Source organism: Syngnathoides biaculeatus, chromosome 3 (assembly GCF_019802595.1).
Source record: "Syngnathoides biaculeatus isolate LvHL_M chromosome 3, ASM1980259v1, whole genome shotgun sequence".
In the NCBI taxonomy this organism is placed as follows: Eukaryota; Metazoa; Chordata; class Actinopteri; order Syngnathiformes; family Syngnathidae; genus Syngnathoides; species Syngnathoides biaculeatus.
This window is the reverse complement of record NC_084642.1, coordinates 12,217,962-12,234,031: the sequence shown is the minus strand read 5'-3', so window position 1 is coordinate 12,234,031 and position 16,070 is coordinate 12,217,962. Positions and strand designations below refer to the sequence as shown.

General features: G+C 40.0%; 1 protein-coding gene across 1 annotated transcript; it reads left to right on the top strand.

Moving 5' to 3' along the window:
• The first annotated feature begins 630 nt into the window (after window positions 1-630).
• phf10 (PHD finger protein 10) lies at window positions 631-16,013 on the top strand. The gene is made up of 12 exons (XM_061814335.1): window positions 631-835; window positions 1,720-1,829; window positions 1,922-2,052; window positions 2,193-2,276; window positions 2,348-2,472; window positions 2,555-2,704; window positions 3,596-3,705; window positions 4,071-4,209; window positions 5,388-5,525; window positions 9,775-9,883; window positions 11,738-11,926; window positions 12,000-16,013. The coding sequence occupies exons 1-12, from the start codon at window positions 764-766 to the stop codon at window positions 12,095-12,097; spliced, it is 1,455 nt and encodes a 484-aa protein (XP_061670319.1). The 5' UTR covers window positions 631-763; the 3' UTR covers window positions 12,098-16,013.
• The last annotated feature ends 57 nt before the right edge of the window (window positions 16,014-16,070 follow it).

Here is a 16,070-nt window from a genome sequence, read left to right as displayed (position 1 = left end):
CAGCTATTTTATGTTATCCATGTGCTTCAGAGAAATACTAACGTGTATGTAATATTTCGCGGGTGTCTGCTCGTGTTGCGTTACTTCAAAATAAAAGATCATAACCTGGAAATGCATGACTTTCCCATTTCTCTGATTAATTAAAATGTATTTAAAAATTGTAAATAATAACAATTATTGATCTATTATGTAAAATAAAATAAAAGCATTCAATACACTACATATTACAATATACATTCCATATTTTCTTTTCTTCATGTTATAAAATAATGGCTTCGTTGATTAGGGTTAGAAATAAAAGTTTTGTAATAGGAACAATCTCACATCATTCTTTTATTATTTAAAGAGTGGCCTGTTCATTATAAAGTTTTATTATGAATAATAACGTGCTAGCTCGCTAGTTTCTTTCGGCTTGTCCCGTTAGGGGTTATTACTAAAACAATACATTTAATATATTTTACCTTTTCCGGATTTTTAGTCATTTTATATTTAATTAAGATTATGTTCTTTTTTTTATTATTATTCAACATGAATAGAACATGCAAACTCCACACAAGCGGGACCGGGATTTGAACCCCTCTCCTCAGAACAAGTGAGCCCAACACCCACAGATTATTATGTTACAGAAATCCAGGACACAAGGTGGCAGTATGGTGCGCCGAACAAACATGAACCGCCAAAACAATCTGAGAAAACGAAGACAAAACGCGGCTAGTTTTGCTAGCTTGCAGCTAGCCCAGCAGTAACCCCAAATTAGCGAAACATGGCTGCTGTGCTCCCCCCGAGACCACAGTGCGACAGCAACCCCGCCACGCCCGGATCACAGTCCCTCAAGGTAGCGGCTGTTCTGCTGAGGAAAGGCGAATTGCTAATATAATTGTTTCCGGAGGTGTGCGTCTATCAGTGCAACGCTAAAAGCTAATTAGCACGGCAATGTTTGCTACTGTTGACGAATAGCATCTGATAGTAGTACAGAGAGTATTGCTTTGTTTTTTAGTAATGTAATTATGGCCATATTGGACTGACATACTGGACGGACCACAACATTTCAATTTTGTGATTAAGTTTTGACGTTTTACCTAACAGTGGGCGATTAATCTGTTATAACACTTTCCCACACAAACTGTACTGTTTAAGTGATATGCACTTCTAACAACATGGATGTTATTATAAATTACTGAAGTTGTGCAAGTCTTACTAAGGCCACACATTTATGTAACTTTGTTTAGGTCAATTAATAACCTCCCCTCCGCCCTCCATTATTATATTTTAACCGCTACATTTCTTACATTATACTGCTTTACAAACGTTTGAGGCGTTTGTTCCAATATATTTGATAGCAGATATGATGATGTTTTCACCCCCGTCCCAAGACCACTTAGTCTACACCCAAACTCATCTCAGTGGCATGTTTATTACGCAAGAAAAAATATGATAGCACATCACCAAACTATAGAAGTATATTACTGAAATAATGATAATCTCACACAAATGGACTCTGCATGAAATCTGGGATTGTTTCATTGAAACCTGATAAATGCTTGTCTGTCTGTCTTTTTTTTTTTTTTTAAGTTTGTCTGGCACATACAGTGGATGTAAAAAGTTGGTGTTTTGATAAATCCAATTTTGGAAATCCCAGTTGGACTTTTGACCATAACATTGTACTTGGGATGCAGTGCTAAAGACAATGCTTACATTTTCTATTGAAACTGTGTTTAGGAGGACATAACGGGAGATGAGTCCAACGATGGAAGCCAGCCTGCAAAAAGGCGACGAATGGGTTCAGGGGATAGTTCAAGAAGTTGCGACACCTCAAGTCAAGACCTTGGGTGGGTCTGCTTATACTTTTTACAAATTATCTATCATCGCCAAATATGGATAACTTTTTAAGAATGCTGTTTCTTCCACGCACTTATTCCAGGCCAACGTATTTCCCAGCGGAGAACTTGACCGAATACAAGTGGCCAGCAGATGACACGGGAGAGTATTACATGCTACAAGAGCAGGTCAGCGAGTATCTGGGAGTTACATCCTTCAAGAGGAAGTACCCGGGTATGAATTGGAATCCTTGTTTTGGGGGAAAAAAATGTTGTGGATAATTTTGTGAAAAACTAAAGAGATAACATTTATATAACTTTTACAAGCAAAGAGGTATAGCTGTGTCATGTTTTATTTTTTTCAAACTACTCTAGATATGGAAAGAAGAGACCTATCGCACAAAGAGAAGCTCTACCTACGTGAACAGAATGTCATCACCGAGACGCAGTGCACTCTGGGTAGGAAGCATCCTCTTTCTAACACAGTCAGACCGACATGGGGATTGCTGTCAATGAATGTTTGTCTCCAGGTTTAACAGCTCTGCGGAGTGACGAGGTCATCGACCTGATGATAAAAGAGTATCCTGCCAAACATTTAGAGTACTCGGTCATTCTCCAGGAGCGAGAGCGACAGAGGATAGCTAAAGAGTACTCCGTAAGTACATCATCCAAATGGAAATGTCCTGCACTTCACAATTGTCATATGTTCACCGGGCATGTCTATTGTCGTGGTAAAGCAAATGCAGCAGCAGAACCCTCAGAAGGTGGAGGCCAGCAAGGTTCCGGAGTACATTAAGAAGGCGGCCAAAAAGGCGGCCGAGTTCAACAGTAACTTCAACAGGGAGCGAATGGAAGAGAGGAGGGCCTATTTTGACCTCCAGACACATGTAAGTCTATGAGTTCAAATGTGGCAGTCACTCAAATAATGATGGAGCACAATGGTTGGGAGTTGTAACCCCTAAATCCTACTCAGTTTGTAGTATTTTATTCACCCCAGCTTGTCAAAATAATCATTAATTTCTCATCAAGTAAACATTAGACAATGCTTTTATATGCATCTTGTCTATACTTTCGGATAATTTTAACTGTTTGCTAGCTATTATTTGATGAAAATCACAGATTTTTAAAAATTTTTTTTTTTTTTGACTGGTTATGGCGATTGTTCGTTTTTTTTCAAAGGTTTTAATATAGAAATATCACAGCAATTGCTAAGGTTTCAAGTGGTTGAGGAGCTCATACAGAGGCTATTGGTTCAGTTTGACATATTTGTTACTTCACATTGACATCCATACATCTATTTTCTTTGCCGCTTATCCTCACGAGGGTCGCGGGGAGTGCCGGAGCCTATCCCAGCTGTCAATGAGCAGGAGGCGGGGTACACCCTGAACTAGCTGCCAGCCAATCGCAGGGCACATAGAGACAAACAGCCGCACTCAAAATCACACCTAGGGGCAATTTGGAGTGTCCAATTAATGTTGCATGTTTTTGGGATGTGGGAGGAAACCGGAGTGCCCGTAGAAAACCCACACAAGGCACGGGGAGAACATGTAAATTCCACACAGGCGGGGCCGGGATCGAACCCGAGTCCTCAGAACAGTGAGGCCAACGCTTTACCAGCTGATCCACCGTGCTCACTTCCCAAAAACATGAATAAATTGGAAATTCTAAACTGACCTTAGGTGTGATTTTGTGTGCGAATGAAGATAGCTGGGATAAGCTCCAGCGACCTTTTTGAGGATAAGCGACTGATATATTGGATGTAATAATTTTTGTCTCAGGTTATTCAAGTGCCCCAGGGCAGGTTCAAGGTGCTTGCTCCAGAACTGACCAAGACGGGTCCCTACCCAGTTGCTCTTATACCAGGGCAGTTCCAAGACTACTACAAAAGGTAGATTACGCTTACAGAAACATTCATTCACATTAACCAACTCCATGTGTGGCAATGTTTATTTTTGATTTAACCTGTCCTACTCTTAGAACTGAATTCCTATGTGGTCATGTAATTTGCAATTTAACCAATATTTTCCCACACTAAAGTCACACACCAGATCATAATTTTGTCAGCCTAGAGATAATTCAGATGGTGACAGTTTGACCCTGTAATTAATTGCTTCAAATTCTGCACAGGTTGGAGAGGAAAAAGTACTATACAATCTGATGGATAACCATGTTTAGATTATGTTGAACTTTTCAGGTTTGATTTCATTATATGTATGGTTGTGTTCTGAACCAAAACTGTATTGTGCCCAACAGTTACTCTCCCAATGAGCTCCGTTACCTGCCTTTGAACACAGCCCTGTTTGAGCCTCCGCTGGATCCAGAACTCCCTGCGCTGGACTCGGAACCTGACTCAGATGATGGAGAAGACGATAAAAAGAACAAGAACTCCTCTGTAAGGCGTTTGGAGGGGCACAACAGTGCCGACTCCCGTCTCGGCACACAACCAAATCCAGTCTGTAGTGGATGAGTGAGTAGGAAGTGGTCATTGTGAAGTGCGCCTTAGGCCAGGGAATCAGTCAAAATGAATGACAAATGAATTTACTTTCCCCAAAAACATGCGACATTAATTGGACACTCTAAATTGCCCCTAGGTGTGATTGTGAGTGTGACTGTTGTCTGTCTCCATGTGCCCTGCGATTGGCTGGAAACCAGTTCAGGATGTCCCCCGCCTCCTGCCCGTTGACAGCTGGGATAGGCTCCAGCACTCCCCACGACCTTTGTGAGGATAACGGGCTAATAAAATTGATGGATGGAATAATTTATAGGGAGTCTTGTAGTTCAAAGTGCTGATGTGCATTTCTTACACCAGCAATATGGCTGCGAACACAGGGACAGAGGCTGTGATGGCTGCTTAAAGATGGTCTCTGTATTTAGTGCAGGGCTCACCAACCTTTTTGAGGCCGAGGGCCACTTCGTGAGTACCGATCGTATGAAGGGCTACGTGACTTCTTTGCGGCAAACTTCATTACACGTACATAAAATATTTTTGTTTTAATTTATTGTACTAAATTAGATTACAGGTATTTTAAAATTTTAATTCACATAAGCAAGTCAGATTCAGAACTTAAAGCACAAATAATAGTCACGATTTGTGGCCTATGGTATTTTTATAACATACCTCCCGGGCGCCTTGTACGGTCCTCGCTGGCTACCATTTGCCCGCGGGCACCGCGTTGGTGACCACTGATTTAATGCCTTCTTCAACCCCTCATGTTAGTTGAAGGGATACGGGAAAACTCATTTTCACATTGTGTTGCGTATGACACAAAAGGAGTCAGTCGCGCAGAGCATTGGTGCCTGTTAAATGTTGAAAAAGCACTGATTTGAAACTTTTGACCTGAAGTATGTTCTTCCAATTTGCAAATATTTTGGTTCACTCGAGACAGGTATGAGAGACCCAGAGGGTTTCAGCCTTAGACTCACTCTAACTTATGAGGTGGCTGAGCCATGGAATTTGATGTTAATTTTCATGAATGATCATGTTTACATATATTTAACGGTATTTTATTTTATCCCATGTTCCAGCCTTTGGTGAACTTCCTTAACTTTGTGTTGATTTCACCTCTGTAGGACAGCTCTTCAGGCAACACATCAGACGGTGAAAGTCAGGAGGGAGGAGGCCACAAGTCCAAGCCCAAAGACAGGATGTCCACGCTGGGCAAAGATGGGAGCCAGCGCCAGTCCCACAAAGCCACTCCCGGGTACAAGGTAGAGGACAAAACCACCTGAACTCTTCTTCAACAGCAGCAGCAGCACTTTTCTACCCCTCCTCCTGCTCCTCCTCCTCCTTTTTCTACTACTACGACCACCTCCTTAATCCGTACATCCCGACATCCCCTCCCTTAGCTTTCTTCACTTTGTTCTCCGCTTCTACAGTTTGTCTCAGCAGGGACCGGCATACACATTTGCCCACACACTCCAACTGAGATGCCCGTTTTCACTTTTTCTTTGTAGGACTACTACACCGTTCTGTTTTTCACTTTCAACCAGACTGTGAGCAATAAGAACAATAAGAAAGGAACAGATCAGTTTGTTTTGCATTGCACTTTTTTTTAAGTTTTTCCCGCAAGGACAAATTAATGTTTCCTTTTTGAATGTCTTCAGTTTCTCACCTCACTTGTCTAAAAAAAAAAGAAAGAAAAGAAAAAAAAAGAAAAGGATACTTGCAAGACAAGTAAACTGATCCTTTGGCTGCTACTTTTTCATTTTTCATAAAGAACTTGGACCCAGACAGCAAACAGTCATTTTGTGGTTGCTTTAAAATGTAGTTGATATTAAAAAATAGTGCATTTTTACCATGTATACCTGAAGTGTACAACACAAATGTTATTGTTTGTTGGTGTTAAAGATTATATGCTATGTATTAACGTGGTGTACTGTTGGTCTGTGGGTAAATATTAGAGCGCACTGTTCTAAAACGCAAGTGCATCAGTGAAGCGACATGCTAACTTTGTTCACCCTGAGCTGAAATGCTGGACCCCAAAACATTAGCTTGTCTCTCCAAATCAGGGGCAGATAACCTACCATATTCGCTGCATCCCTTGACAGTATTTAATCTTGCCTGCTATGCAGTTCTATAAACAAATAGAATCTCCAGATGACGTAGACCAAAAATATTAACTAAAAAAGTGTTCATAATCCATCCATCCATTATCTGAGCTGCTAATCCTCACAAGGGTTGCGGGAGTGCCGGAGCCTATCCCGGTTATCTTCGGGCAGGAGGCCAGTATGACGGTCTGAGCGCTCCCAGTGCTGAGAGGTCTTCTTCAGGTTAATGCGCATGTGCGTAGAATTTTTGGAGTTTTTCTACTTTTTCCACATCCGTGCCAGTCTGAAACTTCCCCTTCCATGCTTCTTCCGCGTGTTCATTTTTGCTCTGCTTCCATGTGTTCATTTTCATTCCGCGTGCATTTCGCTATGGACGTCTCACAAAGCCGAACATAGCAAATGAAAGAATACAGAAACAAATGTGAACATATTGTTTGTTGTTGTTATTATTCTTATTATTATTATTATTGTTATTGTTTGTCACAAAAATCAACAGAGGATTGTGCGGGCTCAGTCATCAAGGCACATTTGGGTTAGTGAAAGTAAGTGTCATATCATCTGAACCCATACCCGAACAATCCTCTGTTGATTCTTGTTCAATGCTGGACCGTGCTTTCCAGTTGATAAATAACAAACAATATGTTCGCATTTTTTTCTGGATTCTCTCATTCGCTGTCATAAGCTTTGTGAGATGTCCATAGAGAAATGCATGCGGAGCGAAAATGAACACGCTGAAGCGGAGCAAAAATGAACATGCAGAACAAGCAGGGATGGGGAAGTTTCAGACTGGTATGGATGTGGAAAAAGTAGAAAAATTCAAAAAATTCTATGCGCGTGCGCATTAATCCCAAGGGGACTTTTCAGCGAGGGGTAGCGCTCAAACTGTCACACCGGGTACACCGTGAACTGGTTAACAGCCAATTGCAGGGCACATGGAGACAAACAACAGTCGCACTCACAATCACACTTATGAGCAATTTAGTCTCCAATTAATGCATGTTTTGGGGGGGATGTGGGAGGAAACACACAGGCCGGGTCGGAATTTGAAGACCGGTCCTCAGAACTGTGAAGCAGACACTCTAGTCAGTTGCTACACTGTATCACCAGCGCTCGTAATGATTATTCAACTGTTGCATCATCCATCCATTTTCTGAGCCAGTTATCCTCACGAGGGTCGTGGGAGTACCGAAGCCTAATCCAGGTATCATAGGGCAGGAGGCGGGGTACACCCTAAACTGGTTGCCAGCCAATAGCAGGGCACATAGACGCGAACAACATTCACACTCACAATCACACTTAAAGACAATTTAGAGTCTCCAATCAACGCATGTTTTTGCGATGTGGGAGGAAACTGGAGTGCCCGAAGAAAACCCACGCAGGCACGGGGAGAACATGCAAACTCCACACAGGCGGGTGCGGGATTTGAACCTGGGACCTCAAAACATTGTGGCCAATGCTCTAACCCGTTGCTCCACCTGTTGTTTGATATTTTTCTCGAATACATATTTAGTATGGCCTTTATCAAAGCACTTTATCAAAATGAAATGACCCCTAATAGGAGAAAGGTTCCCTACCCCGGTGTGAAACATAACGTTTATGATAATTTCTCAAAATAAAACGTTTTAATAGAAAGTGGTGCCTTGAGATATGAGTGACCGTACAATTGGGATAGGCTCCAGCTTTCTCACAACCCTTGTGAGGATAATCGGCTTGGAAAATGGATGGAATAGAATTTGAGATATGAGTGCTGTACAGTAGAAGTGAATTAAACCCAACTCAGCTGTTTGCCATGGAGTGAACTATTCATCAAAATAGAGGCTTCAAACTGTCTATTGCCACTTCCAGTTGTCTTTTAGTATCAAAACAAGTATAAAACAAGAATTACACGTTGCGAATACAAAACCACATAGCTTTGTCTTCGGAAAGTCTACTTATCTTAATACTAAAATACAATAAAAAAAAAAACACAATTGACATGCTAATGTTGGTATTGATCAACGCTTTTTTGGAAGCAGGACATATTTGGACATAAATGGTGGAGCAACACATCTAGACAGTATTCACAGGCATAAATATTTCTTATCCTCTATGAAAAATGACTAATATGACTAATAACACCTTACTCAGTCACTTATAATAGTTGTTGTATTGGTAGAAGTACTATGTACAAATTGTTGTCATTCTGTTTTTAGAAAATACAATATTTTAGAGTACTGTTGTCCGTATCCAAAAACAGAAAAAAAATGTTGTTGTTGTTTTTGGGTAGGGAGGCTGGAACGGATTAATGCCATTTCTATTCATTTCAATTGGGAAATTTGAATTTGAGATGAGATGGTTTTTACGTTAAAACCATGGTCACTGAAGAAATTCACCATGTATCTCAAGGCACCATTATCAAATTAAGATGTCATTTTTGGACTAAAATCAGTTTTCAGTTCTTTTAATTTACACTTTAACCAACCATTTTTGTGCCTAGTCTGGCTCTGCGATGCGGACGTGGTTCTTTTTCTACTGTTTTAATGTGTTCCAGTTAGATATTACCGTATGATCGCAAGAAAATGTTTTTGCACGTTTTTCTTAGTTTATTTACGTGACATGCAGCTAAAATTTGTGCCCATGTAGTATTTTAAATTAGTGCACAAAGGAACTACAGTAACTAAAAAATATTTATTTAAAAAAAGTCTTTCAAAAAGTGATACTTTTGTTACTCCAAGGTAACGTGCAACGTGCACCCCCTTCTAAGTTTTATATATATATATATATATATATATATGCATTTATATAGTGATTATTCATTTAGAAGTACTTCCATATCCCCATAGTATATGCAAAGGTTTTTTTGACTGTTTTGAATCATGTGATATTTTCACAATGCAGCCTATCAATAAATTCAAGTTATGATACAAAGCTGACATTAAATGGACTAATTCCCTGTACTTGCATTCCAGGTGCTATTAATGTTTCTTCTCATTCCAGTGTTTCTTAAATTCTAAAATTAAAGTGAATTATCTCGAGAGGAATAATGGTAGGTTGATGTGGAAATTTACAGAATTCATGTCAAGTTGAAATCATATTAATAGCTGTATTGTGCAGTATTTTGGTGGTGGATTGCAGTTTTAAAGAAATGAATGTTGATTTTCTACAGCATGGGAAAGTGTGTGACAAAATTGAGGACTTTTTGAAAACAAACAAAGTGAGAATTTGATCTTTAGTGCTTGTGTATTTTAACCCAGACACCATTTTTCAGCGGTGCTATATTTAAATGTATCTGTTTTAGTTATGTTTTAGAAAGCATTTTATTCGATGACTGCTTTGGGCTTTTCTCAAAGCTGACCAGCTGTACTGTGTATTGAACTTGACTCGAGTATGCTGTGCTGTTTGGTGTTTATAGCATTGTTCTGCCTTGCAGCCTAAGGTCATTCCCAATGCTATATGTGGCATTTGCCAGAAGGGTAAAGAGGCCAACAAGAGAGGCAAACCTGAGGCGCTCATTCACTGCTCCCAGTGTGATAACAGTGGTAAGTACACAAACTCATACACAGACAAAAAAAAAAGACTCTTCCCTTTTATGGACTAAATTTTCCCTAAATTTTGGAGTTTAAATCCTAACCCTAACCCAGAGAAGGGCTCATGCAAGTTTGTGTGTTCAAGACATATCTGGTGAACGGTTGATGAAATTGTAATTAAGCAACTTTTGCACTAAATATATGTGCGTGTGCGTTGGCCTCACAGTTTTGAGGTCCCGGGTTCAATCCCGGACCCGCCTGTGGAGTTTGCATATTCTCTCCGGTTTTCTCTGGGCACTCCGGTTTCCTCCCACATCCCAAAAACATTCAACATTCATTGGGCACTCTAAATTGCCCCTAGGTGTGATTGTGAGTGCGACTGTCTCAATGTGCCCCGTGATTGGCTGGCAACCAATTCAGGGTGTACCCCGCCTCCTGCCAGTTGACAGCTGGGATAGGCTCCAGCACTTCCCGTGACCCTCATGAGGATAAGCGGCAAAGAAAATGGATGGATGGATATTTTGTCACCAATGGCTTTCTTATATAATAAATTATTGTTTATATGTAAATTGATGCAATCCCCAGCACGTAGGTATGGTACATTATCGTATGCTGTGTTAGTTTATTTATAGTACATTTTGGTTTTAGGCCAGTCTGTGGCACAGATGTCCTGAGGAGGGACGAAATATCAGTTTGAGTTGTAAACTGTAAACATTTTGGGAACCCTGAAGCTGATTGTCTTCAAACGTTGATTAATCTAAGCACAGTAAAAAATGGATAAAACTTTTAAGTGGATAGAAAAAAAAATGTATACACACCTGGGTTCAAATATCAAGTTTAATATAAAATAAGACCAAGATATAATTTTAGACCTTTTCCAGCATTAACATAGTTGACCATCTTCTTACAACTGAGGTGTTACTGTTTTCAAAATCAGCCCATCACATTCAGAGTGATGTTCGATGGGAGTCTACGCACACCTGCCAACATTTAAAGTGCCTCGAATTAACCCCAAATAAAGTTCAGTTTGTCTTGGTCACAAAAACCCTATCATTTGAGCAGGAGTGTGTAGACATTTTTATTTCCACTGTACTATATATTAGAACATGAGAAAATCTCAGAGGCAGTCCAGTACTTTTTACTATGTTGTAACAATACTATACTACTTGCATGACCTCACCAAAGACCATGAATTGTATCTTTGAATTAATGTCATGCTATTGTTATTTAAAAGTTCTTACTTAATCGTTTGAGAAATGTGCCAAGTTCAGGTAATGCCTGTAATTCTCAAGAAAATGATTAAAAGACAAATTGCACATGATTAGTTGATATTTAAGTTTCTTCAGTTGCAGTTTGACGTGGTTTACGATGCCAAGTACTGATTTGTTACTCAGAGTTTAAGTTAATGGTTTCTGTTTAATTTGAGAAGATAACGAAAAAATCTCACAACACATCATCCCAAAATATGACACAAAAAACATACTGTGTACTAAAATAATGATAGTCTCAATCACATTTTTTTACTTTGAGTGAAATTTGGGCCTGTTGAGCCTCATATTCTGTTACCTGATGAACACGCAAGTGCCTTCTGCCATCTAGTGGAAGAGAATTTCGTTGTTTCACCGTCACTTGGCGTTCCCGGGCATAGGCTGCATAAACAAAGATGTGCTATTTTTACTAAATATATAATTTCCAACTAATGTGGCCAGCACAGTGGTTGGTCATCACTGGTTTAAACTGCCCGAAAATAAGATTTTAAAACCTTAAAGCAGTCAAATCTTTGTAGTATTCACTTTGAGAGTATGCTCTGCGTATTTCTACCTATGCCCTAAAGGGTGTCTGTGTTTGTTGTGTCACTAAATGTAGGCCACCCGTCCTGTTTGGACATGAGCGAGGAGCTGGTGTGCGTGATCCGGACGTACCGCTGGCAGTGCATGGAGTGCAAAACGTGCACCGTGTGCCAGCAGCCCCACCATGAGGACGAGATGATGTTCTGCGACAAGTGCGACAGAGGCTTCCACACCTTCTGCGTTGGCATGGGCTCCATCCCCACAGGTCGTTGTCTCGCTCACTACTTTGCTGTTTATTTGCCTTTTATGATATTGAGTCATTATTTGGGATGGTGCAGGTCTTTGGCTGTGTGAGGTGTGCGATAAAGATTTCAGCGCACCCAAGAAGAAAGGTGGAGCGAAAACACCGAAAAAGCCCAAGTCAGTGCAAAAGTGATTTAAGTGTACTCCGTGGACCACAACTAGGGGGTGGCAGACGTTTTGAAACTGAAAGCTACTGAGTGGGGGCAAAACTTATGATCAAGTCAGAAGGGACGAGAAAACAATGGCCACAACAAATTCCTACGGAATCACAATGTCCCCTCACTGGTGAGCGATGTTTAGAACAAGCCCGTGGACTACACATCTGGTCCTTGGAGGGGTTTTTTTTGTGACTGTGGACACCATGTTGGTGAACCCTAATCTAGACTGAGTAATGATATTTCACCTCAAATGTTGTTTTGGGATCTGCAAATTCATTTTAAGCACTCCAACTAAATCTCATGAGCAATTTATGACAAGCTGTTACCAATTGGCAACTGATATACAGTGGCTGAAGTAAATATTTACCATGTCAACATTTTTCTCATTAAATATATTTCCAAATGCCTCACAGTTCTGAGGTCCGGGGTTCAATCCCATACCCGCCTGTGTGGAGTTTGCATGTTCTCCCCGTGCCTGCGTCGATTTTCTCCGTGCACTTTGGTTCCCTCCTACATCCCAAAAACATGCAACATTAATTTAACACTCTAAATCAGCGGTCGGCAACCTTTGACACCGAAAGAGCCATTTGAACCCGGTTTCCACGGAAAAGAAAACACTGGGAGCCGCAGATCTAAAATGAAAAAAAAAAAAAACTTCTACTACTTTACCACAGCATGTTTCTTATGAAATCCACGTGGACTCATCACAGGCGATTGAGTACGCTGCTGTTTTGTGATATTTTCTGCCATTTTTATGGTTCTGTCTTTGACAGTCTTTGCAGAGAGAGGCATCTCTCTGATTTTCTGCACAATTTCGTCTTTGTTTTTAAAGTCCGCAAATAAGTGTTCTGAAATCTTAAGGAATGATTCTTTCATATATTCTCCATCTGTGAACGGTTTCCCATGCCTGCCTATTTCCTGAGCGGCCACAAAGCTTGCATATGTAGTTGAATTTGCAGACTTCACCCACTTCTTGAATTGATTTTTCGTCCAGTCAGCCTTCTGCATCAGTTCCGAAACAGCTTTTTTCCTCTCTTCTCCCTCTGGATATTTTTCAGCAAAGGCTCTGTGTGTATTGTTAAAATGTCTTGCGACATTTGACCGTTTATTGTTAGCCAGTTTTTCTCCACAAATTAGGCATACTGGTAGGCCACTCTCGCCCGAGGTAAATGCAAATGAATCTGCCCAGGCATCATTGAATGTTCTATTTTCTTGAGATATTTTTCTTTTCTTACATTTCTCCATTGGCTTTGCCGGGCTTGAAAGTCGCTCAAAATAGACGGCGTTTCAGCGGGTATACCCGCTTCCGCAGTGTGACGTCTATTTTGAGCGACGAAAAAATAATATCAAATAATTTAATTAATATTTTAATATTTCAAGATCACAATAATCTTCAAATTTAGAAATAAAATAATATAAAAACTAACACAAATAAAACACACTTCAATTAAATACAAAAAAAAAAAATTGAGTAATTTATTTTCCCAAGCCAATCAGAGCCGCATTATAAGGATGAAAGAGCCGCATGAGGCTCCGGAGCCGCGGGTTGCCGACTGCTGCTCTAAATTGCCCCTCGGTGTGATTGTGAGTGCAGCTGTTTGTCTCCATGTGCCCTGCGATTGGCTGGCAACCAGTTCAGGGTGTATCCCGCCTCTCGCCCGTTGACGGCTGGGATACGCTCCAGCACTCCTGTGACCCTCGTGAGGATAAGCGGCTAAGAAATGGATGGATGGATATATTTCCAAGGTGCTATTGACAAAATGTTGATGTTGAGAACAACCCAAGTAATCCATACATACAAATAAAGTAGAATAAGTGACATTAGAAATTAAGATCTGTGCAATAATGTGAAATGACAGAGGGGGAAAAAAATTGAACACGCCAACTGGTATTTAATACCGGCACTTTGTACAAAAGCCTGTTTACAATGACAGCTTCAACACAACACCTGTATGGAAAAACTAGTGCCATACATTGCTCTAGAGTGATTTTGGTCTTCAATTCTTGAAGCTTCCACGGCCATCTTTTGTCATCCTTGGCTTTCACTTTTTCCATGGATTTTTGACTGGATTCAAGTCAGGTGATGGGCTGGGCCATTGTAGTGGCCTTTGTTTTTTCTTTGAAACCAATTTCGAGTTCCCTTGTCCGTTTGTTTTGTATTATTAAACTGCTGAAACGTCCACTCTCGTTTCATTTTCATCATCCTTGAAAATGGCAGCAGATTTTGTCGAGACTTGTTGTTTCCTTTAATCATATCGTTTACCAGTACCATATGCTGAAAAGCAGCCCCACACCATCATGTTCCCACCTCTGATTGTCACTGTTGGTGTGTTTTTTTTAAGTGCCATTCTTCCTCCAAACGGGTTGTGCATTATGGCATCTTAACAAATCATTCACGCTCTCATCTTACAAGACTATATTTTCTCATTATTTAAATGGCTTGTCCAGTTGTTCTGCAAAATTTAACGAGGTTTGACATGTTTTTTTCAGCAGTAGGGTCTTGTGACAACAGTATCTGCTAATTCCAGGTCTTTTTGAAGCCCTCCACACGTGGTCCTTGGCTCTTTTCTGATTATTCTTTGCACTCCTCTGTTGGAAATCTTGTGAGGAGCACCAGATCGAAGCAATTTCATGGTGGTATGATTGCTTTCCCCTTATGTATTATGGCCTGCTTTTTTGCACCTCCCATGCTCCATGTGTTCAATAAATTTTTTCTGTCATTTCACATTTTTATACACAACTTTTTTTTGTACTTTCTTTGTATGTATGGGTTGTTCCCATTCTATGGTGAAACTTTCAGGTCAATAGCGCTTTAGGAAATGTATTCAGTGACGTGTTCAACACTGTACCTGGAAATGTAAAGGTGACCACACAAGTCTTATATTATACTACTAACCAGGAAGGTGAGGTATATTTCCAGACTCAGTGTCCATTAGAGATAGAAAATCTGATGTTTTAATTATTAGTTTTTGGGTTTGGGTCATATTGAACACTATAACGCTTGCTGGATTTGTGAGGTAGTGGAGGTATGTGTGTGGAAGTAGCTAAACCTTATTCTTATTCTTGAGGCCACAAACTACTTGAACTATTGTTTGCAGCCAAGTACAGCATTCCATTTTCCGAAAATTACTTCAAGATCAGTGAGCTTTTCCACATTAATTCATTACTTTGTCCATCACGTGTGTCCATGCCTGGCACAAAATAAGAAAATGCTAACTTATCGACACGGCGATGACATGAAAACAAGATTACACAAAAAGGTCAATCTTCTCAGATTCCCATAACATGACATGCATGCTGCCCTTTGTAGACTTTTTTTTTTTCAACATAACCGCCCCCCACACACATTTTTGTTATGATTTATAGCACTATAGTACTAATGTTTGTTCGCCATGTTACACATTTTATAAACTCCATCTAACTATTGATGTTATTGTCACTATTTAACAATGTATATTTCTTGGCCAAAACATGTACTGTATGTTATAAGCTATTAAGCTGTTTTGGATGAATAAATGGTGCTTTTTTCGGGTGGGGGTGATCTGCCTGTAGTAGTTGAAAAGCAAACGTCTGTCTTGTAGATTTAAAGTGTTATTTTGTCGTGCAGTCTTATTTAAATGTCTTATTCTGTCATGGTGCTAATGATCTTTTTAAATGTAGTGTCTCATTTTTTGTCCTGTTCATTGAAACAAATGTCTTGTGTAAATACACATTTTCACCGTACTTACCTTGTCGCGATGCCTCCGACTGCAACAAGCCTGTCGATTGTAGCTACAGTAAAGCGGCTCATATTTTTGGATTTGCCTTGAAAAAGTATTTTTGTACTTTTCTAAACATTCTTTAGTGAAAGCAAATAATTTGTTGATGTCTTTGTCACTGAACATTTTTTAAATAAACTGTGATTATAAAAATATATCTGTATGTCACTCATCCTTTTTATATAGATTG

Coding starts and splice junctions, on each gene's coding strand:
- phf10 (XM_061814335.1), top strand. CDS start 764: ATGGCTGCTGTGCTCCCCCCGAGACCACAGTGCGACAGCAACCCCGCC. Junction 2,053..2,192: donor CTTCAAGAGGAAGTACCCGG/GTATGAATTGGA, acceptor AAACTACTCTAG/ATATGGAAAGAAGAGACCTA. Junction 2,473..2,554: donor GGATAGCTAAAGAGTACTCC/GTAAGTACATCA, acceptor GTCGTGGTAAAG/CAAATGCAGCAGCAGAACCC.